The 27847-nt window shown below is 38.4% G+C and overlaps 1 protein-coding gene across 1 annotated transcript in view; it reads left to right on the top strand.

Moving 5' to 3' along the window:
* The window catches only part of chchd6a (coiled-coil-helix-coiled-coil-helix domain containing 6a), a 93393-nt gene that overhangs the window by 19901 nt on the left and 45645 nt on the right, over positions 1 to 27847 (top strand). The window contains exon 5 of the mRNA XM_053317420.1: positions 26484 to 26567. Within this exon, the coding sequence (XP_053173395.1) occupies positions 26484 to 26567 (84 nt within the window). The remainder of the gene's footprint in view (positions 1 to 26483; positions 26568 to 27847) is intronic.

Genomic DNA, 27847 nt, shown 5'->3' with positions numbered 1-27847 from the left:
CAGACATATGTATTTTCCTTTCTTTACACATGATATATACCCACAATTTATATATGGAACTCCAATTGATTCAAAATTCAAGTAATAAATAAGTTAATTATTATAAAATATTTATCCATTATTATGGATCTCGTCATAATTTCATTGTCCTTATTTTCTAGCCCACATTTTGTTGGAGTATCACTACAAACAATCAAACCACAGACATAACGTGACAGCCTGTGCTGACAAGTCTTACAGAGGTTTTATTATGAAAACCAGGAGCTACTGACAGGCGGTGGGGCTCACAGGGAGATTCATTTGCATTGTTTTGCACAGTTTTAACAACACAAGGCCCAGAGGGTAACAGAAAGTGGAAATGAAGAGGCAAAATGGAAACACTAAATGATTCAGCAAATCAATTAATGAATAGGACATGTATGTATGAGGAGTAGCAATAAGGAAATGGAAATGCAAATTGAAAAGGGACTTGCCCTTTAAAAATTCCTGATTAAAAGCTACATTCTTAATTCTGTTTCTTTTTAAAACTGCATTTTTTAAATTGACTTTTAAATTCAGTTCTTTTTTTGTGAATTTATGAATTTTTAAAATCGATTTTTCAAGTTGTTTTTGTAAATCCCTTTTCATAATTCCTTGTACAATTAGTTATTGAATATTGAATATTGCAATGCTGCATTATTCTTTCAGTGACCCTTGAGGTCCTCTTTAGCTGACCAATTAAAAGTAATGTAAATGCAAAACAGGTTACGCCAATCTTCCCTTAACAGACTTCAGTCTGACTGGTTTCATCTGTTACTCAACCTCATTAAAAAATAAGAGGCTTCACCACGTACTGTAGCACATTTTCTGACAGTAATACCTCATGTCCTGCTTCTGCTGCATTATCTGTTAATATATTTAAATCGATTTAATTATTAATGGCAATTAACTGATAATTAATTATTAACATCCTTACTTTATATAATCTATTTCTGTACGTGTTGGCCTGTAAAATAGCGAATACAACACTTCTTTAAAACCTAATTGTTGGTGTGGGTGGATGTGTGTTAAGGCACCACAGTTGAATAGGAACAATATTCTTCTTCTTTAAGTATCAGAATGGAACTTATTAATATAGACCCACAAACAAACAAATATATTATTATTTAAATATATTTCCATATAACTTTTTTTTAAATCATGAAATTATGCAAATATGGCTAATTCATGAAATAAATCATTTGTGAAATAATTTTAAGTGTGTTGTCTTCCCTTAATCTTATGTGAATACTAATAATTAAGCAACATGAAGTCACACATGCCATACAACCAAGAGCTGTTTCCATCTACTCTTCACAGTAGTGAGCATTGACTTAGCTATGATGAAGATTGTGTGGAATCATGTTTTATTTTAACATGTCACCCAGTTCAACAGTGTGACTCATTGATTTTTCAGGGTTTTTTTGTGACTGAGAAATACAGTATGTCAGGCTTTGGATACACACTTCTACTTATACGTAGGCTGCAAATTTTCCCCATGCATGAGATTGACCACAGGATCATTTGTGCTTATTCACCTCAAACAGCCAAAATACATTTATAATAGATGTTAAGAGTGAATGGTAGTGAAAAAACATTTCTGTAGGACGGTATGCATGGTACACTACAGGTTATATGAATTGTATAATGGATAACTTATTGGCCAGATTTCAAACAATGAGTTCATTTTGAGAGGAAATCGACAATCTTACAGAATGGTGTACAGGGCACAACCTACTGCTCAACATCAACAAAACCAAGGAGAACAGAGGAGGCAAAGTCACACCAGCTTGTCTACATCAGTTAAGCTGAGGTTGAGCAGGTGACCAGTCAGTATCACACAGAACCTGTCATTGATATCACACTTCTCTACCATAACAAAGAAGCTCATAAACTGCATTTTCTAAAGACACTTCACAATCAGACACAATTCCTGTTCTTAACTTCTACAAAGGAGCAATAGAAAGCATTTTGACTACACACATCAGAAATTGGTTTGGGACGTGCACGGGCCGAGACAGGAATGCTCTGCAGCGGGTGATTACAATCACCTAGAACATCATTGGTACCCATATTGATCATCAGTGATATCTGTGAGCTTAGGTGCCAGAACAGAGCCCAAAGGAGACTCAGATTCAATACCCAGCCCAGCCACAGATTGTTCAGCCTGCTGCAAGAGAGAAGTATCAGCTGTTGTACCACCAGACTACAGAGCAGCATCTTTCCTTAAGCTGTGAGACTCCTCAGTCCATCCTCTGCACTTAAATATATATATATATACATAAATTACTTTCATGACTTATTTATTAATCCATATATGTAGTTTCTGTTATTGTGAGTAGCATAAAGAGACTACTAACTATATTTTGTTATACAACCATGTGTTGTAAAATGATCATACTAAATGGATCTTGATCTTGAATCTTGATATCACATGGTGTGATCTAAGGCTTTTTTGTCTTGACCATCACCTTTTTTCGCTCATCATGAGGAACAAATCTGTTGTCCCTCGTGGTGGAGCATTGCCTTTAGAATTTTAAGACATGGCCATCTTTGCATAGGAGGCAATACTGGAATTAAGCACTTAAATATTTAGTTTTTAGCTCTTTTTCTTATCTGTTAACAAAGTTGCCCTTTTGTGACTGAGAAGGGGCTGTTATCATCATTTAAAGGATAATTATGTAACAATGACCGCAAGCATTTAAAATGAGTAATTCTGTCCAAATTCAAAATATTGGGAGAGTTGTCTCCCCCCACCCCTTGCTCTTGGCATTTTTGGGGGTTTTTTTAGGTCAAATTTATCTCAGTTTGATCCAGTTTGTTTGTTTGCTTCCATGGCTACAACACACTAGCAACCTGGGTTGTTGAAATGGGCGTCAACCTGATCTCACAGAAATATGTGAAACGGCCACAACCTCCTAATGGCACATTAACGGGGCGGCGGCACGTAATGTGTGTTCGGCAGTGGCCAAAACAAAACCAGACTGAAATGTACAGTCTACACATGCAAAAACCTGCTGTGTCGTGTTTGTCGGTCACGTGTCCTTTCGTCAATACTCTGGATGATATGAAAAGTCCTCATCCGTCTGTAAGATCCACTTGTGACACGTTGGTGGAGCTGTTGTAATCTGTGTGATGATACACTACCTTTTTCTTTCAGTTTTTTTATCAGCACTCGTGTTACCACTTTTGACTGAAGGCTTGAAGGTTTTACATGTATTGAGTTCAGTGATAAAGCTATGCAAAAGCGGATTAATTTGAGGGTCTCTAAGTAGAAGGTCTTGAAGGGTCAAGTCGTGATTCATTTTAGGTTTTCTTTGGATAAATCACTTGTTGGAGCATTTCATCATTCCGAAACAAATTGAGTCTTGGGATTGCATTTTTAAATTTCCATGATGTTGCTCCCTCTACCTCCTCCTTTCACCTATTACATCCCTGTTCTTTTTCTCCACCTCTCTTTACTGTTTTCTTCTCCCTCTCTTCCTTGCAGTCTTTCTATGTTCTCTCCCACCCCTCACCATCCCCCTCACCCTCTATCTCCCTCTGCCTTTCTCTCTTTCTATCCCAACCCATCACTCTCTCCCTCTTGCCCTGGGGACGGTATTATCAGTGTAGTGCAAACGGTAAATTGCACCCTGAGAGTTTCCTGGAGTTGGAGATAGGAGCAGTGTTGGGGTTGGAAGTAGTTGTGAGAAGGTAGGAGCTTGTTTTACACATCAGCCAGCACCAGTTTCATGTGACTTCCCCTCTTCTCTCCTTCCACACCTCTTCTACCTACCCCCCCCTCCCCTCCTGTGTTGAGACATGCTGTAGCGCCTGTCTTATCTCCACTCCAACATACTTCCACTGTTAATAGAAAGCCGCTGGAGGGACGTCGTGAGCAGAATGACCAGTCAAGCAAGCCCAGACCTCCTGATGCTGAGGGCTCCTTGTAATTACTGTTTCTTGTGCCATGAATACATATAGGCAGGTGTGCAGCAGATTTACTCACATCCTTAACTCAAATTAGATTATTTTCCAGTTGTGGAATCAGAGAGCACGATCGCCCATCACCTCCAGCTCTTTGTCCTTCTCCTGCAAATCCACTGTGTAGTCGAACAAGTAAAATGACTGCTTTCCCTAACTTTGCAACTATAATACATTTTTATTCTTCGAGCTTTGGGAATGAAAACCTACTTTTTAATTGGAGGTGTTCTCAAGGCCGAACCTGGGGCTCAGTCGAGACTCCAAGTAAAGCTTTTAAGTAGCCTTTTGTTTGCTCTTATGGCTTTCCAGCAAGTCTGTGTTGCCCCCTTAAAGTTGTTGCGCACAACACAGATAAATTTGACAGTATGGAGGGGATGTTTGGAGGGGTGGGAGGATCCAGATTTCTGTATTATTGGCAGACTATGCAACGGTTTTCCTCTTTATAATTACAATATTGCTCCCACTTTAAAGGGGTACTCCAGCAATCTAGTATTACACTTTGATAAAAATGAGGGGACTCACCAATTTGACAAATTTAATAAGGAATTGTCAAAAAGGTTTATAGTATGGTTCAGGCTCCCCAAATTCCATGTACTTCACCAGTTAAATGCTATCACTGAGCACCATTACTTCCTATCTTTTCCCTGTTATTACCCTAATGTTTTCAGCTCATTATTATTTTAGTACTACCATTATATTACTATCAGGATCCTCTTCTTTTTACGAGCTATAACGTTAAGTGCTACCAAAATACCTGGACTATTTGTAAGGAAGCTGACAGTTAAGAGATAATGCTAATTGCTAAAACTAGCAGTAGCACAAGTAGAGAAGAGTTGTTAAGTTTGCAAACTGGCTCATTAATGTCAGTTACACAGCAATATTTATCTAAAGGCGTTAGCCATTATACTGATCATACCATACCAAGTAAAGGGAGGGAGAATGTTATTTTTTAAAGTTACATTGTTTTGTTTTAAAGGAGTGCTAACTGTTTGGCTACAAGAGGACACAGTCTAGATAGAATATGTGTTTCATATATTATCGCCGTATAAAGTTAATATGGATCATTTGTTAGCAAACAATAACCTGCTTACACATCCAGAATATATGGAGCAACATTAACATTTATTTGGAGTCATCAAGTCCAATATTAACTCTCTTTTTAACCCCTGTTTTGATGTTCAGCAAATCCAGAGAAATGTACAGTAACTAGTACAGTACTAGTACTTTCAGCTCCTATAATGTCTTCATGACTTTTTTGCTGGGAAGAATTTATGACAGCTGTGAGAATGAACCAAAGAATAACCATCTAATTCAATAAATAGAGTTGGTCTTAATGTTCACTACTAAAATATTCAGAATTTTTAGGCAGTGTGTATCATAAATATGGATTATTATCACTTGAAAAAATGACTGTAAATTGCCACTTAGTGTCACAAGACTTTATAAACACCTACACAGCAGCCATGTACATCTGCTTTTAAAATGTACTTTATTACCAATAATTCAAATTGATTTTCATATTAGAGCCCCTAGATTATGGCTGGATGCCTGCCAGTATGACTGGTGTCACTTTAAAAAAAAGTGGCTACCTACCTACATTTGGCAGGTGGCCGATGTTAATTTCACACCCTGTGAGGGAAGAGTTTAAAGAGGCGCCAGTGATGCAAGTGATGAAGACTGAACATGTGGGAAGATGAGAAATAAGAGGTGACAGCCTTTACTAAGTAATTGGGAACAAGACAGATGTGCAGATGTAAAAGAAGTGACTGAACATTTTGTGACGATGTTAGGATGAAGAATGAAGAGGAGGTGAGAATGAATGGGAGTGAAAGAGAAGATGACACGCATTTCCTGCTGAACTGAACTGAAGAGGAGGGAATGAGCGAGATGATGAAAAAGGGAGTCTTCACAAGTGACTTTAACCTTTCCTGGAGGATCATGAGATGGTGAAGGAGGAAGAGAGCAACAATGGGAGGATAAAAGGGAATGACAGACTATTACTTAATAATTGTTGGACAATTTTAGAAGGATGAATGAGAGAAAAAAAGAAGGGAAGTACCAATTAAAAAGGTTTAGAAGTAACTACACATTTCCCATTAGAGGTGAGAAAAAGACGCGGAATGATGAGGGAGTGATAAAGAGGGGCTGACAGGAAATACTTATTTTGGTGGATGAGGAGAAGAGCAAGGATGGGGATGAAAGGATAGGAGGAGGAAAGAGAGGATGGATAAGCAGATGTATAAGCGTTGCCAATAGAGAGGAGATGTGTAAAATGGGAGTGAGGTGTCCAGTCATTCTTGAAATAAGAACAACAGGATGAGATTGAGAGTGAGATGCTGTTTGTTAGATGAGTCAACATGAACTGTGGAGTTAGAGCTAAAGGACGAGACTGTAAGGCATACAGGTAAAAAGACTGAAAAGAGTGGAGGAGGAATAACTGTTACTTTAAGAATTGATGTAGGAAAAAGGGTTGATAGTGATAAAGGAAGAATGAATGTAGAATTGTGCCATCATCAGTAGGGTCAAGAAGACAAAGAAGCTAGGTACAGAGTTGAGTGTCGATCTAAGGTGTGAGGAGAATTGGGAGAGGATGCTACAGGTGACGAAGGGCTTCCGGTCTTGTGATGCGTGGTCACAAGTAAGAAAAAGCCAGACAATGATGTGTGGCATCTGCTATTCTGTTTCCTCTTTTCTTTTAACCCGCCTTTAAATCCCCTCGCTCTTTTCCTCTTGTCTTTTGTCCTCTTCCCAGTGAACTGCCTGCTCCCACCGTTCCCCTGGCTCTTTCTTCATCTTTCAGCCAAGGCCTTCACCCCACTACGCTGCGCCCTGTGAATAGTCTTTGTTAATAGCAAATCTTCCGCAGATTAATTTCAGAATGAGAGAGGGGAACGGGAGAATGGAAAGAAAGGAAGCAAGTTGAACTAAAGGGCTAAAAGGGATTTTCTCTTTTTATAATCTATTAATGGCCTTTTGGCGCCTGTTGAAAGCAAAAAAAGGTTATAAGTCACATTAGCATACGGTAAATTTCTCTCTCTCTCTCTCTCTCTCTCTCTCTCTCTCTCTCTCTCTCTCTCTCTCTCTCTCTCTCTCTGTACTCGCAGAACAATTAGGAGGCCTACTTTATTAGCTGCCCTTTAACTTCCTCTGATGGAGCTTTCACTAATACAAAATGCCATCCATGCTTTCGTCATTCTTTTAACAAGCCTGTTAAGCACAGATGAATCAGTCGGGGGTTATGAGAACATGGCAAAGAAAAAATGTATTTGGCTAAAGTTTCTATGTGTAAAACATCTTTCTACTGTCCAGAAGTTGGACCTAATTGATCAGAATCAAATTGGCGCTCCTCCACTGAGTTCTTACACATACACAAGTTGAGTTTACTGGTCATTAGCGGCAGTACGTAGGTTGGGGTTGTATGTGTCCTGTGGTTTTGAAAGGAAGCTTTGTGTTGAAACTGACCGTCATCGTGTAATCTTTGCCTTGTGCTTGGAGACTAGAATGTTTTAACAGAAAGCTTGAAGAACAGTTGCTATCAAGTTACATTTAGACCCATACTGGGGGCTCCAAGTCAGGATACCTCTTTCTCTTTTTAGAATTTGTTCGTGGAAGTTCCTCCAAAATAAGTGCAATGCCAGAAGAATCCTCCTTAACACAACTTATGTACACAAGGATACACCTGTAGCAGTAAACATTCCTTTTAGTTGGATCTTCAAAATGTCTTTATTTTTTCCTGTTTAAACAATGTTGTAGGTCAAAATTAATAGAAAAGGTTACTTGTCTCTGACAGCACCCTAGAGGTAGAGTTTTTGGCATGAATTTCACCTCCACCGGCAGTTCCCAGTTGTATTATAAAGGTATTCAGAGCTTCTACAAGATGCAGTAGAGGTTATATAAGAATGGCTTATAGACTGTATAGAGTGAAAGGCAAAGTTGTTCATTTGCAAAGACAAAATTAGTATGGAGATTCAGTCAGTTTCAATAGAAGTTGAAAATGCTGGGATATGCAATTCCTCCAAGTGACACTAGATGGCAACAAAAGCATATTCCATGTTCCACTGATTTTTACATAACCGTGAAAGCATCCCTCTGTTGCTGTCTCTCTTTATTTCTCTCTTATTCTGTCTTTTGCTTTGTCTCTGTACCCAATGACCATCATGCACAATATCAAGTTAAATTTTGAGTGTGAAATTCTCTTATTGGAAAGTCAGCAACAAATGTTATTGCAAAGGCTGCCCGTGTTAATCTAATCCACCTAATCTCTCCCCCTGCAATGACCTTTCATGTCTCTCATTATTCTTATTACTTCAGCATTGGCTGTATAGTGTGGCACAGTGACAAGGAACATTTCATTGTATTGGTCAAATTACTTGAGTCCTTTAAGTTGTCACATGCCAAGTGCTGTTGAGGTTCTTTGTCTCACCTGCTTTTATAGGGATTGTTAAAAATATCATTTGTTCCACAGAAAGTAATTAGCTTTATTCAAATTCATTAACAATAGAATAGCACATTCTGTGAGTCTAAAAAGATTTCTTTTTAAAGTACTTACTAGGTAATGTGTCATTTTAGTCTTATCTTGTTTAGTATGAAAAACAAACAGCAGTGTTTCATTTAAATTTTATTTGGCTTTAGAGGTTGCAACAGCTGGAAATCGGCTCCTAAAAGGCTTCAAAAAATATAAAAGTGAATGACACTTTATCATTGTGTTGTATTGCTTAGCCCACCATAAAAAACTCTAAAATATATTACACAAAACTGGAGCACCATTGCTTTTTGATTTAAAAAAAAAGTATACAGGTTAGTCTCGGAGAACAGTTTTGAGATAAAACACTAAATAACATGTCCAGCATTGGACCTTAGTCTCAGAATCACAGCTCACTCTTCCTGTCAGTAATAATATTCACAGGATATACTGCATACCCACAGTTGTTGGGAACTTGACATCTTCACTACAGTATAACTTAAACTTAGCTTAAACATTTGCGATGTATCTCACAACTTAGTCTTGTAGGCTTTAAGAGGTTAAGAATCTAAATGTAATAAATGTTAATAATTGTATAATTAATCTCAATGCCCTCATTCAAAATTTTTGTGTAACCTACTTACTACTAATATCATTGTCAGGGAGGTATCATGGGATAGGTAGGTAGATTGATAGGGTCAAACCTCTGAGGATAAGCTTGTGATCAGTATGGACTGTATATACTGATACTATACTTGAATTTAATGGAGGGGTTGGAGAGGTTGTTCAGCAGCTTGGTCAGCATCCTCTGACATCTGACATGTGACAAAAGTCTGCAAAGCTGGAATCAAAGGTGGATGTTGCGGTTATGTTGAATTCACCTTAACCAGTAGGCTACCAGGACACCCACTGACTAGCTTGTTAAGTCTTAAGGCGTCTCCGGCTTTCACACTGCGACCCCAAATTACTGCAGCCTACAAGACTGAAATGCAGCACCTTGCACGCTTTGAAGGAAGTAGAGTTGGCACGGGTCTTTCTGTGTTCCTAGCACGCCCGAGCCTGTCGTCCAGGTGCACTCCAGGGATTGGGAGCAGTTTAGTCCTGTGGCATTCTGCAACCTTGTCTTGCTGATGTTCAGCTGTTGCCCACTGATACACCTCACAACAGCCGATTCTTCAGAGAACTTTAGATGGCGGCAGAGGTACGCCATAACCAAAGCAATAGCACGGAAAACCCATCACATCTCAGTAATACTCCCCTTAACAATATCACCACAACTTCACAACAAACTATTTGTCTCAGATGGTTTTCTGGGGCAGCAGCTCCACTCCAGAGCAAGATAGCGCCAGAATCCCTCTTGTCCGCCTATCTGTTTGCCGAGCAGCTCTGCTGGAATGAGCCAGATGTTGGCTGTGATTGGACAAACCTTCCTCTCTTGTTTATACCTAAACCCATGTAATCAGCAGCAGATTCTTTGCTGATGGAGCATACAGTGCTGCCTCTCTCTCTCTCTCTTTTACACACTCAGGAATCTCATTCAGACTTTGGTAACGGGTCTGAGCGTAACAGCTGTGTTCACGCATACACACACTTCCACATAGGGGAGAAGCAGACTGAGGCAGATGGGGACATGCTTCATTATAGCACTACATATGAGCTGGTGAATTGCTTGATGTTTTATCATGTACTCCTCTGACTGCTTATTTAGTCAGACATATGGTAACTTGCTGCTATTAAGCCATTTAGATGAGTGAAAAACAGGTTAATTGAGTTGCTTTGCTTAGCGCACAGGTTTTGTCTTGAATTTCAATGGATTTAGATCACTCAAGCAGCCAGAGGAAAATTACTGTGAATATATATACAGACATACGCTTTAATTTTATATGAATGCATGTAAAGATATTCACACCGACATGCACTCACACACAGTTGATCACAGCGCTCATGAACGAGAAAGAAGTAAGAGTAAAGGGGAGAAAAGAAGATGTAATGAGAAACAGAGAGGTGAAAAGGAGAGGGAAATCAGAAAAGAGAGAGGAAAGGGATAAGGAACGCTGGGAAATGAGGTGAATGAAGGAGAAGTAGAGGAGGAGGTGGATGGGGGAGGAGGCAGAGGTACAGATAAGCCTGCAGTTGTATCAGTAATTGTAATCTGCAGCAACTGACATGGTTCTGCATGTAAAGCTATTAGGCTGACTGTGCGCTCACACACCAGCCAGCTCACCCCACTACGCTGTCAGATAGTCAGGTGAGATGAGCCCAGCAAGCAACCAGGCAGACAGACACAAGTCAAGTAAATCCTGAATTGAATTGATTACTTTTATCTACAATTACTTGTGAAAGTGCTGCTGCAAAATTGTTGGTCTTTAGCACACTTATAGTGGTCTGTAATTGATATAAAGTAAAAAATTTAAAATAGAAATGAGTAGGATGTACCTTACTAAAGTAATATTGTTTTATTCCACTGCATCATCATGCTAAATACAGTTTTTATCCTTTTTATAAAGCTTGGACATTCCAGGGTGTGATGATATTTTCCATAAAACATTTATTATGGCAAAATCTATATTTCTGGGAGGCCCCTCTCTAAATATCTTGATCTGTTCCTTATATCTCACTGAGAAAGATCATATTGTCGGACTTTCCATTGCAACCAGCCACAACCTAACACCAACTTGGTCCAAGCTCGAAAATCAGTCATAAGCATTATGATTATACAGTAGACTCCTGCATTATGTGTAGTTCTCCACCTGCAGTTCTTCACATGATCACTGTAGATTGCATGTTTTACACAGGGTTTCAGCCATAGGTCTGCTGGCAAATACAATGAGATGCCATCTTATTTTGGGGGCTACCATCAAACCATCATGAATCATGAACAGGTAAAAAATATCAAATCCTGTCAAGTGAGTTTAGTCAATATGAATCTGAATATGTGATGATACAAACGTGCAGGCATGCTGTGTGATTTTATAGACGAAGTGTGTATTTTGGGATTCGTGGCACCAGGCCATTGCATCAAAATCATAGATACATACGCATGCATTAACCCAATGAGTGATCACACTGGTGATTCAGTCTCTCTAGCTAAACTAACCATTGTAAAAGATTAAGTGTATTGACAATAAAATACTGTATTGTGCATGATTTTAACAGATACTCCCTTTGGTTTGACATACATGCACACTTAAAACATAGTATACTTCTATTCAAGACAAACTCCCTGTTTTCAGTCATTTGCATGACCCCACTGAACTACATCTTGTGATTATGTAGAAAGTACTGCGTAACAACTAATTAAAACATGAAAGAGGGATTGCCAGATGAAAGAGTAAAACTATGGATGGAGGAGAGGAGGAAAAGAAAAGAGATGAAGGGCCAGTGGCCCATATTGTCCCACTCCTTCCTCTGCTTAGCTGTCTGGCTGTAATTATCAGTCAGATTATTATTGAGTGCTAATTTATTGCCTTGCTGGGAGCTATGTGTTAAATAAACGCAGCGGAGTAAATAAAGAGAGGGGGGTGAAATAAAGAGGGAACGCGAGAACAGACTGCCGCTCCTATCAGATGGTAACACAGTGCACACAGTGGCCACAGGGGAAGACAGAGCTGTGTGTGTTTATATTTCTACGTTTCTGTCCCAGTCGTTCTTGCGAGCCCAAACAGTGTTCCATGCCCATGTGGAGCGTTGATGATCCGCCGGACTGTTAACATTGGTGCGCTGCCCTCCGATGCTCTTCTTCATGTGTTCCTTCTGTACTGGATCATGGAGTTGGCCCTCCATAGCTGATATTAGTGTGGCGTCTACCCGGCAGACACGCTGGCTGGCAGCTTAGCCAGCCGCCATCTGTTGTCCTTACAGCTTGGCCTCAAAACCTAAAGTACCATACCACTGTTGTCGAGCAGAGCTGTACAACTGTCAAAAAAAAAAAAAAAAGTTCTTGTCTTTGAAAGAGTTTGAGGAGCAGTGGAGTTCAACCACTGAAATGTATGTTGTCAGTTCTTTGCCTGAATTAAATAATGTAAATTAGTTCATATATTATTTAAATCAGGAGCCATCCCATCAAAGTAAAGTCAAAACTGACCAGACATTCGAAAGCAGCTCTTAACAGTTTTAATACTCAATGCCATGGAAACATTAAGTACTGAGGTTCAGCACCCAGCTCTACAAAAGCAGAAAGTGATACATTGGTACTTATGGTTAGGGTGAAACTAAACTAACTGGACGGACAAGTGAATTTATTCATTTGACAGTTTTAATGAGCTGCAATCTTGCGTCAGTAGCACTGCATGGACTCATAGGTTTATTCCTCTGCCTCAACAGCATGTTACACCCATAGACTGTATAAAAGAAATCGACGCCATCTTGAAAATTTCAGGTGTATGCCAGGAAAAAAAGAACACGGATTCTACTTATATGGGCATGAGGCGGAGTCATGGGCGGAAGTATGGGCAGAGCCAACAGCAGAGCGAGGAGGTTGCGATTGGTTACGAGGGCTGGATCTCGAGGACATTGGTCAATCAACCTGTCAATCACAACGTAGCCATGCCCTAATGCATACCCTGCTTTATCGTCAAATATAACATCAGGGAGGCCAAAATTTCACAAATGAACACCAGACTGCATTGAAGAAGGCTTTAAACTAGTGATATTTTTGAAAACGTTTACTGAGGTTAGAAATCAAGTGAGAAATTGATGAATTCTCCATTGACTTGTATAGAGACAGTCGCCCCTTGGTTGCCTTTTGATAGAATGCAGCTCTAAGTTACTTCCGCGTTGACCTCATTTCAGAGGACCAGAACTCCCCACCTGGTTACACCACACTACTGTATTCAAAGGCTGTATGTATGTATGTATGTATGTATGTATGTATGTATGTATGTGTGTTTGGTGGATCTTAACAACGCGGAGCACACAAAGAAACTGTTATATATGAGTATGATTTGAGACAAGGGAACCTCCTCTGCCATGATGATGAGCCTCTAGAAACAGAAGAAATGCACAATATGTAATTTCTCTGCTCAGCCTGTGTTATCTTCTCATCAATAATGAACTGCAGCAGAGTTCCCCTGGAACTGGACAGCTGTCTATCATTTCAGGCCATCTCAATGTGGTTGCTAGGTCCATGGAGCTGTTACATTATAATATAACAATAATACATATGCACATTACAATGGGTGAGATGTAGGTAGGCAGCTGGTAATGACAAACAAGGAATGACCAATGCAGCATTGAAACTAAGGCACTTCTCACATCAATTTTAATAACATGTTTCAATACAGAGTGAGTCAGCAGTGTGTCTGAGAAGCCATACTTTATTTTAGAGATCTATTGATATGATGTAGAGAGAGAGAGAGAGAGAAAAAAATAAAAATATTGCACAGCTTGAACATTTGAACCAGCCAAGAGACAGTGACGATGTCGTCTATGTATATTTGAATGTTTCTCCATTAACACTCTGATTTCTTGATTATATAAATGATGTGTTGATGATCTAGTTTCTAGATTACAGACTTAACCCTATTTGTAGATATTTACTTTATCACCTGAAATGACAAATATACAAATTCTTTTTTTGGGTGGATTTTTCCTTTTAATGAAGGGATAGACCAATGACCAATGTCACTGGACCATTGAGTAAATTCCACCCACCCTATAGTGGAATGGAACAGAGGAGGAAGGTGTGAAATAACACAGGTGATTCCCTGTATGCCCCAGCAATGAAAGTCTTGGGTGGAGTTTTTAGTCACCTGAAAAAAGTTAATTTAAATTCAATCTGAACAGGAGACACAATTTTAAACAGAATTTATACATCTTGTTTGTAGAAACCTGTGTACTTGTCTAACATATGTGCACCATATGCCACTTTTTTTTCTAATGAAGAGCAGCTGCTTTCATGTCTTCATTTGCCTCTGTTCTGATAATCTGTTCAAGCTACTTTTATGCAAACAGGAAACAGAGATGCAGCTATATTATATTTGTATTTTTGCAAGATAATATTTAGTAGGGCTGAACGATTTATCGTTTTCTGATCGAAATTGCGATTTCAGACAGCGCGATCATGTGATCGCCAAAGCTGCGGTTTTTGCAGCGCTCCTGACTGACCCAGGATCTGTTGTGTCAACTATTTTACACATACATGCCGTCTCCCTACCATCCTGCCAAGCTCACCAATCAGAAGCGGCATGCTACTCGTGGACAGGTCACGCTAACCAATCAGTATTAACCGGCTCCTTAATTATAATTATTCAGAAATAGCTTCAGCTGGACCTGAAGTGGAGTTAGGGGATATAACCCCCAAGAAAACCAGCACGTCGGTCATTTGGGAGTGTTTCGGGTTTGAGGCTGCAGACGTGCACCTGAAACAGGTACTGTGCAAAACCTGTCGCGCTAAAGTTGCATATCCAGCGGAAATACAACCAATTTGTAGCGGCATTTGAAAAATCAACACAAGCGTTTGCATGACGAAAAAGTCCGGTGAAAAGTCCGGTGAAAATGATACTCAGGCCCACTGTAGCAAACAGACTACAATTACAGCATGTTCTGCCAGTGTAACTCCGTATGATAAGAGCAGCGGAGACACCGAGAGATTTAAAAACCTCCTCCGCACGCTGGACAGAAGATATATGATTCCCTCCCGCACCTACTTCAACCAGGTTGTCATCCCACAGCTGTACGCAGAGTGTAAATGCTGAGTGATGTAAAGATGTCAGGGAAGCGAGTATTATTGTTGATTTAAGTATTTTTGGGATTTTATTTGTTCAGCACTTCACCCTGACGTGTGGTGTCAGCCTTTGTTTAAAAAAAGATATTTGAGTTTTATTTTATTACCATTACTTGTCAAATTCACTTAAAAAGATAGTCCAGCTTTCTTAATATACAGTAGGGTTGAATAAAGTAAAGAGTTGTTGAATTTAGTTTTTCTTATTACTTATTTAACATTGTTTAGTTTTTTTGGAATTGTGTTGTATTCTATTTAGCTTCTTTTTTTTTTTTAATTAATACAATTAAGGATTTTTTGCCATACTTTTTTTAAGTACTCTTTTAGTTCTTCATTTGTAATAACTGCCATTGGTCTTTAGTTTTTATCCTTGCATTGGAGTAATAGCATTTAATGTTTTAATGTTACTGTACATTGTGAATATTGCACTGAAGCTTGATTTGAAGGAAATCGTGAATCAAATCGAAATCGCAATATCTGCCAGAAAAATCGCAATTAGATCTTTTCCTAAAATCGTTCAGCCCTAATATTTAGCCCTGTGAGTGTCCCCTTTCTCTTCCTATGTGATCCACAAAAAACTACTTTTATTATGATCATCACATGTGACGTGAAGTTTGCTCGCTATTGAAAATGAAGTACAAGGGCTTTGATCTCTTTATTCAACTTGTGTTAAGCATGTGTTTTTCCATTGACACAATATAGATTTTTATTCTTTTTCCCTACATGTAATATACCTTAGATTACAGACTTAACTTGCAGTAGATTGACTGAAGATTTTAAGTGTCACAGCTTTCTCGAAGGTATCCTATAATATTGTGTATAATCCTCTCAGTGTTGCATCTGTTGTGGCAAGAAAGTTCGGACAACCGAGTACAGCTTGCGCTACTTGTGGAGCTTTTCAGTTGTTATCACTTGTGTCTCGTTACAATGGGAACAGTCTAAACCTCTCTGCTAGACCTGAGTCTTGCTTTGAGACGTTTCCACAACAGAGTCTCTCGTCTATCGTTCCCACTCGCTGTGTGATTTTAGTTTTTCCCTTGCATTGTCGTTCTGTGTTTTTGCATTTGTTAGCCATTTAAACCTGTCTCTCTCTCCCCTCCCCTTTATCGTTTTAAGCTCATCTTCCCCTTCTCTCATTCTCGCTTGCCTTTTCTTTCACGCACATTTACACATTTTCTCCCTGTCGGTCGCTTCTAAATAGATGCTTCACACCTCTAGCTGTGTACTGAATTGATTCATATGCAGAAGGCGCCTGGAGCAGGAAGAATATACGATAATACGTTTGTAAGCTAATCTCCTGTTTAGCTCATGGCTAGCAGCTGCCGTATTCAATTATGCACTTTCTTAACTGCAATTGTTTCTCGGCATATGTTTACATTTGTTATATATTTCATCTTCCTCTTGTCGATTTGCTTCCGCTCAATAAGAAGTCAAATGTGAGGTTGAGATCTGTTAGTATTCTGCCACAGTTTGCTTTTTGGGACTTTTAATGGTGCTTTTAAACCTGCATTAATGTATTTGCTGTCTATAAAAATCCATTTGAACTCAGGTGCAGACTAAAATGAATCACCTTTTCTTGATGACAACCGTGCCTATTTTTTTGTGTACGTCTGTGTAACAGAAGTGCTTAATATTCCAGTAATTTTAAACTACTTTGTGACTGAGCATCCCATTGTATTGAATTCCTTTTGTGCGCCTCTGTTCTGATGATACCTCTGATACCATACAAGGGTAAAAAATACAGACAGTACAAAATGAACAAATGCAACAGCTCTAGTATTGAGGTGAGTGGTGTTATAATCCTTATAGAACTCACCCCCACGTGTGTTTGTGAGGCTTGTTCATCATCCTTGAAGCTTTCGGGGTCAAAATCGTTTCTTTGTCTATCAATACTAAAACAAATGCTGCTGCTGTACCATTATTAGACAGACAGGCATATACTTCGTGCTTCGATTGACTTTTTGAACTGTAATGTAAAAGACTGCAGGGTCAGATATCCCTGGGTATCAGACCTGAATCTGTCCATCATACAGATTACAGAAAAAGGTCAAGGACTAAAAGATGGCATTCCTGAGACGAATATTCTTCTTGACTTTTTCTTTAATTATACCATAGATTTCCTGATTTGACTCCTCATATCCATATCCATAGAATGAAGTTCTTGCCAATATTAACATGCTGATACTAAGCAAGAAATGTTGACCATGTCCACTGTGTTTGTTTAGTGTTGAAAGCTAACATTTGCTAATTATCACTAGAAAATACAGGCTGATGGGAATGTCATTAGTTTTAAATCGCAGTATTAGAAACATTAGAATTTCAAAGTTAAGGGATCACTAGAATTACTCAAATTCAGAAGGAGGCAATCCATACTAGATTTGTCAAAAAACTTTTCACTTAAATCCAAAAATGTCTAATGAACCACAAATACTTCAACAGAATTTCACGGCCATAGCTAAAATATTTCAGTCTGGACCAAAGTGATGGAACGACAGTGATGCACAGAGTTTTTTTTGTTATTGTTAACATGACTAGAGAAACATTTCAAACAGTAATATCCATTCAGAGGGTAAAAGCACCATTTGGGGATAATAATGACCTTTTACTATGAGTCAAGGCTACATTAGTTGTGTAAGAGGTGTCATACTGTTTTAGCATCAAGCATCACTGAGGTTACCCAGTACCACTTTTTGATGGATCAGAGCAGTTTCCAAGATGCTAAAGCTGAAGGCTACACAGCAGTATATAATAAAATAAGGAAGGATCTCAGCTCTGTATTCATTTAATCTTCTGTCTCTATTAAGTTAAATTGTAAAGTTACCTGTTTATCTCATCAAGTAATCTCCTAGTCATGTGAGCTTGTATTTAGACTGTCCAGGGCACTGTTGTTGCATTGCGTCGTGAGAAAACCTGAGCCAAGATCAACTTTTTTCTTTCTTTTTTTTGCTGTGTGTTTGTTTTTCCTGAGCCTTCTACATTTGTACTCTGCCTGCACCGACGCAAAGGTTTTATTGAAATACGCAGTGCTAATGTTGATCTAACACACAGCCTAAGACTGTAAGACAGAATTACCGCCGGACTCATTGACACACACATTAACACAAGACGGAACAAGATTGACTGAATGAGTGACAGACACAAACAAGACCATGTCAGGTATCCTAACAGAGAGAGACAGACCAAACAAACATGAGCATGTAAGCCTCAGTCGTACTCTGTGTGAGTGAGTGTGTATGTGTGTGTGTGTGTGTGTGTGTGTGTGTTAAGTCACGCCTGGCTGGTTGTTATCTACCATAGACTCGTAGGTCCCTGGAGGGACACCAGAGGAGCCATCTGATTCACTTGCAGTTTCTTCTCTGACTGCAAATTAAAACAGGACCAACACAGAGAGACACAGATAGGAAAGAGAGCTGTTTTTTTTTTAATTCATTTTTTTAATTAAATCCCTTCTGTTTCTGCTTAATCCCCACCAAACAGATAGATGTCTAACATATAAAATTAGCACCGCAACAATCTTAGTCCCTCTTTTCACCTGCAATAACACGCACCAGCTGCAGTTTTTACGCGACAGTGGAAGTATCTCTCGCATCACAATCCCGCTCGCCTTTTGTCTCCCCTCAGTTAAGGTCTGTTCACGAAACGCAGACGATCAACTCTGATTTGATTTGGCGTTCAGCAGCCCTGATAATTATGATGAATCTTCCTCCCTCTAAATGCGTGTGTGTGTGCGTGCAGACTCTCTTTACCTCAGTTATTCTGCACCGATGCTGCTTTTCAGTGCCACGGTGCCGTTTAGTCACAACGGTGCTTTAAAAATATTGATTGGCATTAATTTGCTGGGTGTAGCAGATGTGTGGGAATTAGCACATTAGGGTTAGTTAAAATAGCGCCCTGACAGACTGTCAATCTCAGAGATACTAGATGTTAGTTCTGTTAGTTATTATTTAAACTTTCCAATGTGACAAACACCCATCTGGCAGCAAAATAAGGTTTATTAACAACGTCTGCTCCAATAGTGGAGTATCTGCAGAAAGTCTGTCACATAGTAAGAGGAAGGAAAAGGCTGTATTAATTATTTCTATTCAAATAACATGAAAAAAACAGCAAATTCACACTTATGGCACATCTTTTTAAAAATATGCTCAGAAGGACTTTTTAGAATGAGAAAATTAGTTTGCATCTTTTTATCTTTTAAAATTGACATGTGCTTTTAAGATGCTCAGTATGCTGAAGATTAGATGACTGTCTCATTAAGTAGGAATACATTTGTGAATTAGTTTTAAAATAAGACTAGAAATGAAATGGAAAATTTCCAATTCCTGATGTTACTGAAATACCATACGCTTTGACACAGGCTACTAAGTTTTTATTCTGAGGAAATGCCGACACTTAAACACTGTGAGCAACTCAGAAGTGCTAATTCAAACAGCGAAAGTCACGTATTTAAAGCCCCCCCCATGCTTCTTTTTATTCTTATTGTTGAGCTCCGCTGTGCAGAATAATGTATTGTGACATATTGTGTAGTTTTGACACTAAAAGACTGTTCTCACAAGCGAATAAAAAGAAGACGTTTCTCTTACATCAGAGTCAAAACTAGTTCGGAACCAATCCTGGTTTGATATAAAACTTAAACAAGTGCACACTCTGGAAAGATCCATTTTCAGTGATCTAGTAGACATCTTGTGTCCAGCAGTTAAACATGACGAATGAAAAATATTTACATATTCATAGATTCTGGGGTTTTGTTCAATGAGGCAAAACAAATAGATCTGATTTTAAAAATGTATGTCTAACAAGATAGTTGAACGATTCTTTTGGGGGGAAAAACAACATTCCAAACGCATTATTATTCAAAGCAGACCATTATAATATGTCTAGGGGGGTGATTTAAGGAGGGAGATGACTGTATGGACTCTTATCTATTAACTACATTGATCACATGACAAGATGTACCAGTATGTGTCTAATTCAGCTCAGCAGGAACATACTGAGCTGTGGACGTTTGCCTGTGTGACAGTGAGCTTTGTACTTCTGTCAAAATGCCTGTGTAGTTTTATATAAAAGTTTTTCAATAGGCTTAACTTCTATGCATTTATTTTTTCTTCTGCTAGCAAATTAATATTTCACAGAAGTACATATTTAGCCCACCACTTCACAGACTTCTCCAAACATATATTAAAATATACATATGAATTTTTTATTAAGTGTTAGGGTTTTTTTTTTAGTATTTAAAGTTTGTTTCATGTTTTACATGCACTGAATAGATCTTTCTGAGGCGCAGAATAAGAGAAGAAGAATGCTAATGGTGTGTGTGTGTGTGTTTTTTTGTGGGAATGTGAGTTTCTCAACCTTGAGTTCAGGATCCCATGAGGAGTTGTTTAATATATAGATGAGGTTGCCGGATATTTCTAAGATTGATGTATAGATAATGTTAAATGTGCAATACGCTGCTTTGAACATACTGTATATGATTGTACTGTAAACCCATGTTGTTTATGGCAATGTGGGATGAAAATAACCACAAAACCGTTAATGTGAGCTTCCTCTGTGTGTGTGTGTTGGAAGAGATGATTTAATATATGTATTCATTTGGAATGACATCATTTCCATAGAATCCCTCTGAGATCTCTCTATGATCTTAAAAGTACAGAAAAATGTCTCACATTGATACTTCTACTAATTTGTGCTTCTCTCTACCTCCTTCTTGTTTCTCCACCTACTCTTCTCGTCCTCTTTCTCTTTCTACTCCCTATTTCTCAACTTTTCTAGTCCGCAGATGAGATAGAGGTGATGGTAAGCTTCACAATAACCTTCAGGCTTTGTCCATTCCACCCATCCCTCCCTCCGCTTTCCCACATTGTTTTCTTTCACCGCCGTCCTCTCGCACAGACTGAGGGTAATTTCTGAAACGTTTAAACTACATTTAATCTTCTGATTAGACTTATTCTCAATTATTTCTATCAAAACTGAATTTCTTGACAATTGAAAAAGTAAAATATCTCTAAATTGCTGCGTCTCGAGAGAAACCCCCTCCCTCCCCCCTCCACTTAGATTTGATTGAATTGAAAGCAAATCGAACCCCCTCCCAGCTCCCTTCAGTCTTATACTCACATTTATCTTTTTCTTTCAGTTCATCCCTGTCTTGAGCACTTCTCTTCTCTCTACTGGTTCTGCACTCCCTTCTGCTCCCTCCATCCAAATAATTACATCTACTCCTCCTGCCTTTACGTATTTCATATCCTTTCATCAGTCCTCACTATTCCCTCTTTCATCTTTCCACAACTTTCCATACATCTTTCCCAACTGCTGTTTGTCTATTTTATCTATTGACTCAGCATTTATTAACCCCTAAGACTTTCAAGATGGAAGTTAAAGGAGGTAGCATGAAAAATCGGTGAAAATTCAAAGTTGCACCACTCAATATTGTGTCATTGTTCAACTATAAATCAAACTGTGCACCAAGGACATATTTGCGAGTATTAACAAAATGTCTCCACCTATATTACAATTAATACAATATAAAAATAATATAATATAAAAATATCTGTTAATTGTAATGTCCATCAGTTGTAATGTCCAGTCACACCAGTAGGGGGTATAGTGAAATTCAGTCTTTGTGAACTGCTGTAGATTGTGGGCCTAAGAAATGCTAATATGCAAAAAAAATTTGGATCAATGTCACATCTGAAGTAGTGTGTAATGATGTAACAGCAACCCAAAGATATACTGATGAAGGTATATTTATTTAACTTGTTTCTTTAACTAGTGAATAAATGAGGCAATCAATACAAACAGAAAACATTGATAATGTCAACTACCGGAAAATAATATCAGGCTAAGTTAATATATATACCAGCTTCTCTAAGATTTTAATTGGAGAGTTCAATTAAAATAACACCAAGTCTTTAATCACAGAAGCAGATGGAGAGTAGAGGACACGTATGTGTTGTCTACAGATCTTGTCCACTTGACAAAAAGTGACAGTGACCTAGCATCCATAATAACACTACATCATATACTTACCTTTTGTAATAAGTTATTTTGTTGATTTAATAAGTACTTAATTTTTTTATATGATCACTTTTTATTGTGGCAGCGAAAAAGTAGTACATAATTTAAAGAATGTGCCATGCTTTACTTGGAACAATATTGAGAATATGAAACTGTGACTGTGAATTATATGTACTTTATCAATAATATTAACAACAACAATACAAATATTTGCCAAAAAACAGGACAAAAATTGTGTTTTTTCTGATTAAACACCATCCTCTTGCTGGAGACTGTCTACCGAACCTTCTGCAAAACCTTCTGTAGTTTTTCTTTTTTTTTTCTCCCACATCTGACAATCCCTCAAGGACCTGTTCCCCTCCTCCTCCTGCTGATGCCTGCAGCAATTAGTCCATGTATTCCTTGTGCCTGTGTGTGGTCAGGCTTGTTAGTATAGAAACAGTCTGTGCTACGGACATTATGGCACATGAAGTCAGAGACTTTCTTGTTGTCCTCGGTGTTGTGCCCCTTTTTTGTTCTGAACAACATTTCGCATAATTGCAGAGAACGTAATAATGATTTTTAAAAAACAATCCATGTATTTATTTTTCGTTTTTCATACACACCTTTTTATTTTTTAATGATGCTTTCAGTTTTCACACATATTCGGATGTAGGGTGTTTTAGACATACTCTAAATATGAACTTAGATAGTCTTCCAAAGCAGTTCTGATTAGGATGAAGTCAATGTCGCCTTTCAGCCTCATGTCCCTCCACAACATTCTCAAACACTGATTCTTATGTGGCCCCTTGGCTTTGGTGAAGAGGAAAGATTTGTTGCAGTTTCCCTTCCTCGTGCTTTGCTTGATGACCGGCCACCTCTGAAACCAGGAGGATTCCTAAGGGTCCAGGAAGAACTGATCCTCACCAAAGGACTTGCGGTCACTGATGTATTATGACACAGAGGAGTAGAGAAGGGAGAGAGCACAGGGAGATTGAAGGGGTTTAATCAGACACCCCCTCTCCATAACCACCAACAAAGCAGGCATCTGTGCAAAAATGCAAATAAATGCAAATATTATCAGAAAATCCTTTGTAAACGTTTAATAGATTTTCGGCCACTTGGCATTACCTAGACCCTGCAGTGAAACATGTGACATGGACAAATCTGTGCACTTGTGACATCAGTGTCCAATGTCATGGTGAAAATTCCCAAAGTTTTGGGTCCTGCTGTCCAATTCCAAAACTTTGCATTCATAATTAAACTATGTGACTTTTTGTAATAACACAGTTACACTTTGATAGTATGTGCTTACGTGGATAAAGTATCCATGGAGCCCACCATGCACCATGGGTCTTTGCCTCCTCCGCTTCTTCCACCCACATATTGGCAAAGACCCCTGGTTTTGGTGCCTAATGACGTAGCTCCAGTTACGTAGCATCAGTTATGATGAGGAATAACCTTTATTAACAACCCTTGTGTGTCATGTTGTCATGAGAACAATTTAAGTGAAAGGAATCCTACTCAGCAACTACAGAATCTTTTTCCTTGCTGCTGACAAACAGGTCAGGATATCCTTCTTCCTTTAAAGGTATCCATCCATAGTTCTTTTAGTGGTCATCTGGTGGACCACCATCTTGCTACTCATGCTTTTGAGGCCCATGCCCGCATCAACTGACCAGTCTGTGGTGGGGTTTGATTTATAAAGTTGATAAAGTTTCAGGTAAAACCCTTCATGCACTGCCCACCCATTGCATTTCCATCTGTTTGTGAGTGTAAGAAAAGAAAATGAGTCACTATATAGAAAATTGAATAGAGGAAATACACATATTACATTCATTATCAATTACTCTATAAACATTAGTAGCTGCGTGAAGTCAAATATTTTTAAAAACCCATTTTCCTATTAGCAGGAAATGATTATCAGAAAAATGGCTATTTCATATTGGAAATTATATTCATAATAACATGATGTAGTCTAAAATGTTGGTAGGTTGCAGGCTGCCTTGTTTAAACAAGGTTAAACCATTTGTATCAGTGAAGTAGCTTTACAACACATCACAATATGATTGGATAATTAAGCCTGATTAAATAATGTTAAATCAGAGGGTAGTTTTATTCTCAATATTCACAAGGCCATCTTCAAAAGTTTAACAGTTGCAACAAAGTATAAACAATTAGGACAAATGGAAAGGCCTCACATATGCAGTACATTTTCAAGATGTGTTTTTCCTTGTATTTTACATTTATGTAAAAGTAATTTTCTATCAATATTGCATATATCTACTATCTAAAATGTTCTAACACATGCAGTGTTCTAACATTCATTATATTTAATGATGGTAATGATTAGTTACGTGAATTATTGACATTATTGAATTAAATTCTAACCAAATAACGGATGAATTATAGCTGTGGACAGTTCTGTTTTTAAAATCAGATCTCACTTTTCTATCTTTCATCGCTTCTTTTTCTTCAGTATTTTTTCGTCTTTATACTGTACTCTTCTTTGTCATTTCTATGTCTGATGTGTAGTTTTGTTACACATGCTGTTATGATTTTCTCTAGTCATTCAGTCAGAATAAATATATAAGCCCTGTTTGTCAGTATGCTTTCAAGCACCTGTCCCTGTGCATGTTTTCTAAACATATGCGTATGTTTGTCACCTTCAGCGCTTCATAAATACTTGAAAATAACATGATGTGTGGCGAGATGTGCGTTGTGATTTTTTCCGCGCCGCCACAAAAGCAGATACAATGGATGGGTAGGTGGCTCGTTGAATTGCGATAGGCAGGTGAAAAGCGAAGATTTTCAAAGAACTGTAATTTGATGGTTGTGGTGTGCTGTTTGTGGCATTTTGGATGGATTTTTTCTATGGTAGGGTGCTGTACTACACTTGTTCACATCATGGACAAAAGAGTGCTTGTGTTGAACCATTTATTCAGGTAGCTTTGGTCTCAAAAGTTCACTTGCTTTACAGAGTTTCAAGCATCTTTCTATCATTATGATGGGGGAAGTAAATGAATCATTAATAACGGTGAAGAATGGATACCCACGACTGAAACAGTAGTTCTTCATCTCAATTAGCTCACCAAAAGATAAATTGTCTCAAGCATTTAAATAATTTACAGACCAGACATTTAAGGTTGAGATCATACAGCCTTTGATACTTTAACTTTGCATCACTCTTGCGTGTTCCACAGATGGACCTATGAAAAAAAAATATAATGAGATCTCCAGGACGATGTCTGACACATCTACAAAATCGTGGCCTTTGTTTTTGTCTCATTAAATCCCAAAACTTACCTCATCCAACACTTTCCTCTACCAGTTTGCTGTGACCTCTTTGTCCTTTTTTGACATCTTCTGTTGGAAACCTGTGTAGAAAATTCAGTTGTTGTTTTTTTAGGCTCTCACATGTTCAATCTAATATAAATATTGTTTTTCCCCCTCAACAACACCTGCAAAACATGATTTAGAAGTTATGTTTGCAATATGTCGAACTGATGTTGGAGCTCCGGGAATTTGATTTTCATTATCTTTCTTTTTTTTTCTTTTGGTAAAACTGACCATTCAAACTAATCTAATTTATTTCTATCTTATGATAAATAATGAATCTCAAAATCTTTACATTTTCTTAATATACAGTTTATAAGTGGCGTATTTAATAAGCAACCTATCATGGAGAACTGTTAGAACTATTATATATTTATCAAACTAATGGTTTGTGCTCATTTAGGAATGACAGAGTGTCCAGTTGTGTGTGTTCTGAGACAGCTGGACAGTCGTCTAATGTGAAAGGAATGTAGAGGATGTAATGTTGGGACAAAGACTAGAGGAAGTCTGAAAAAATGACTTCATTTTGTTTAACAGAACTATTTTGTTTTTCTCTCCTTTCCTATCCTGTTGATAATCTTCTGACCTCACACACTTGACTTCAATTCAAATTTGACACTTGTGAGTGTCAGTACCCCGAGGTTGAGAACTGCTGTGATATTGTACCATATCAGAGTAATATAATAGAATATTATAACTGACATTTAAATAAGATTAAATTAAATTGACTTATTTTATGAAAAAGAACAAAAAGCAAAGTACTTCTGCTGTAGACTTTACCAATCTCCTACTCTGTAGTGTAAGAAAATGCGGCATTTCACAGTGTTTAATCCACCTCTGTGTGTGTGTGTGTGTGTGTGTGTGTGTGTGTGTGTGTGTGTGTGTGTGTGTGTGTGTGTGTGTGTGTGTGTGTGTGTGTGTGTGTGTGTGTGTGTGTGTGTGTGTGTGTGTGTGTGTGTGTGTGTGTGTGTGTGTGTGTGTGTCTTGCAGGCTCAGCAGCTACAGAGGAAAGATTCACAGCTGAAAGCGCTGGATGCCTTCTACAAGGAGCAGCTGGCACAACTGGAGAAGAGGGTACAACATTTGCACACACACACGCACACACTCTCGCACACACAGAAGCACTCAGAAACCTCATTAGAGGCTTTCACAGACGCCCAAAGTTGCAAATACTAAACACACACAAACAAAACACACACATGTCCACACACACAATAATTGTGCATATTCACTCAGGCGCATCAGCATGACAGAAAATGAATGAATATAAATGGCCTGTGTTGGACACTATTATTAGGTGTTCCTACATGAGCAGCTTGAGTCTGGTCCAACAATACTAAAAAGTACAATGACGGTGACAATTGCATCAAAATTGTGCTTGACTACCATAATTCTTTCTTTTTCTCTTCTTGTTCATCTTTTCTCAGACATTTTCAAATAGGACACTTGTTGGTTCTGTTAGTCATTTTGCATTAAATCAAGACAACTCAGTACAATGACATCTTATTAGTGCTGAAGTTAAATACTTGTGTGTACATATGTCAACATGTCTAAAGTGAATTTAAACTAGCTGCCACCAAAGATAACAATAAGAAGGAAAGTACAGTATAGACAAGAATCTGGTCTTGCTAGGTGTGTCTGTAAATGTAATTCAAAAGGGAGCATGGATTTTAGCGAGCCTGAGCATCTCCAGAGAGCCCTTACAAGCCCTTTCATTCCCTTTCATCTGTCTGTCTGACATTTACCAGACAGAAAAAGGTGTGGAAGCCGCTGGTCTCGATTTAAGTTTCAACCTCACCGGGCGCCACACAAGAAGGACCTTTACACGGGCTCTCTGGGGGGAAAGCACTCCTCCATTCTCTCCGATGAAGAAGACCTTTACAGGACTTTATGTGTAAAATCTAAGTATTATGTTCTGTTTACCGTGGCGAATGCGCAGGCCCGTCCTCCGAAGGGAGCAATGGAAGCAGATGGAGTTGCATGGGCCGACCGTAACATCGGAGCACCATCACTACAATGCTTCAGCTGCCCCCCCTGTTGTCCATTCATTTGTAGCTAAGCGACTGCATAAGTCACTCACTAAGCCTTTCATTCACTCCAATGTTCAGTTAGGACATAATTAATTAGAATTTAATCATTTGGTTATTCCTGATTGCTATTATAAAAGCAAGAGAGAAAATCTTATACTGAGTTTAGAATAAAACTTACCATAGCCTGCTAGTTTTAAAATATATGTGTGTGTGTGCTCATGTGAGTAGAGGTTATGTTTAAAGTCTGCAATAAGCTAACATAAGCGGATAGAGTTCTTGGTAGCCACTGACTCGAGCAATAGGCTTTTTTCTGTTTGGTTAAAT

The sequence above is a fragment of the Scomber japonicus genome, chromosome 4 (genome assembly GCF_027409825.1).
Source record: "Scomber japonicus isolate fScoJap1 chromosome 4, fScoJap1.pri, whole genome shotgun sequence".
Lineage (NCBI taxonomy): Eukaryota > Metazoa > Chordata > Actinopteri > Scombriformes > Scombridae > Scomber > Scomber japonicus.
This window is presented reverse-complemented; position numbering and strand designations above follow the sequence as displayed.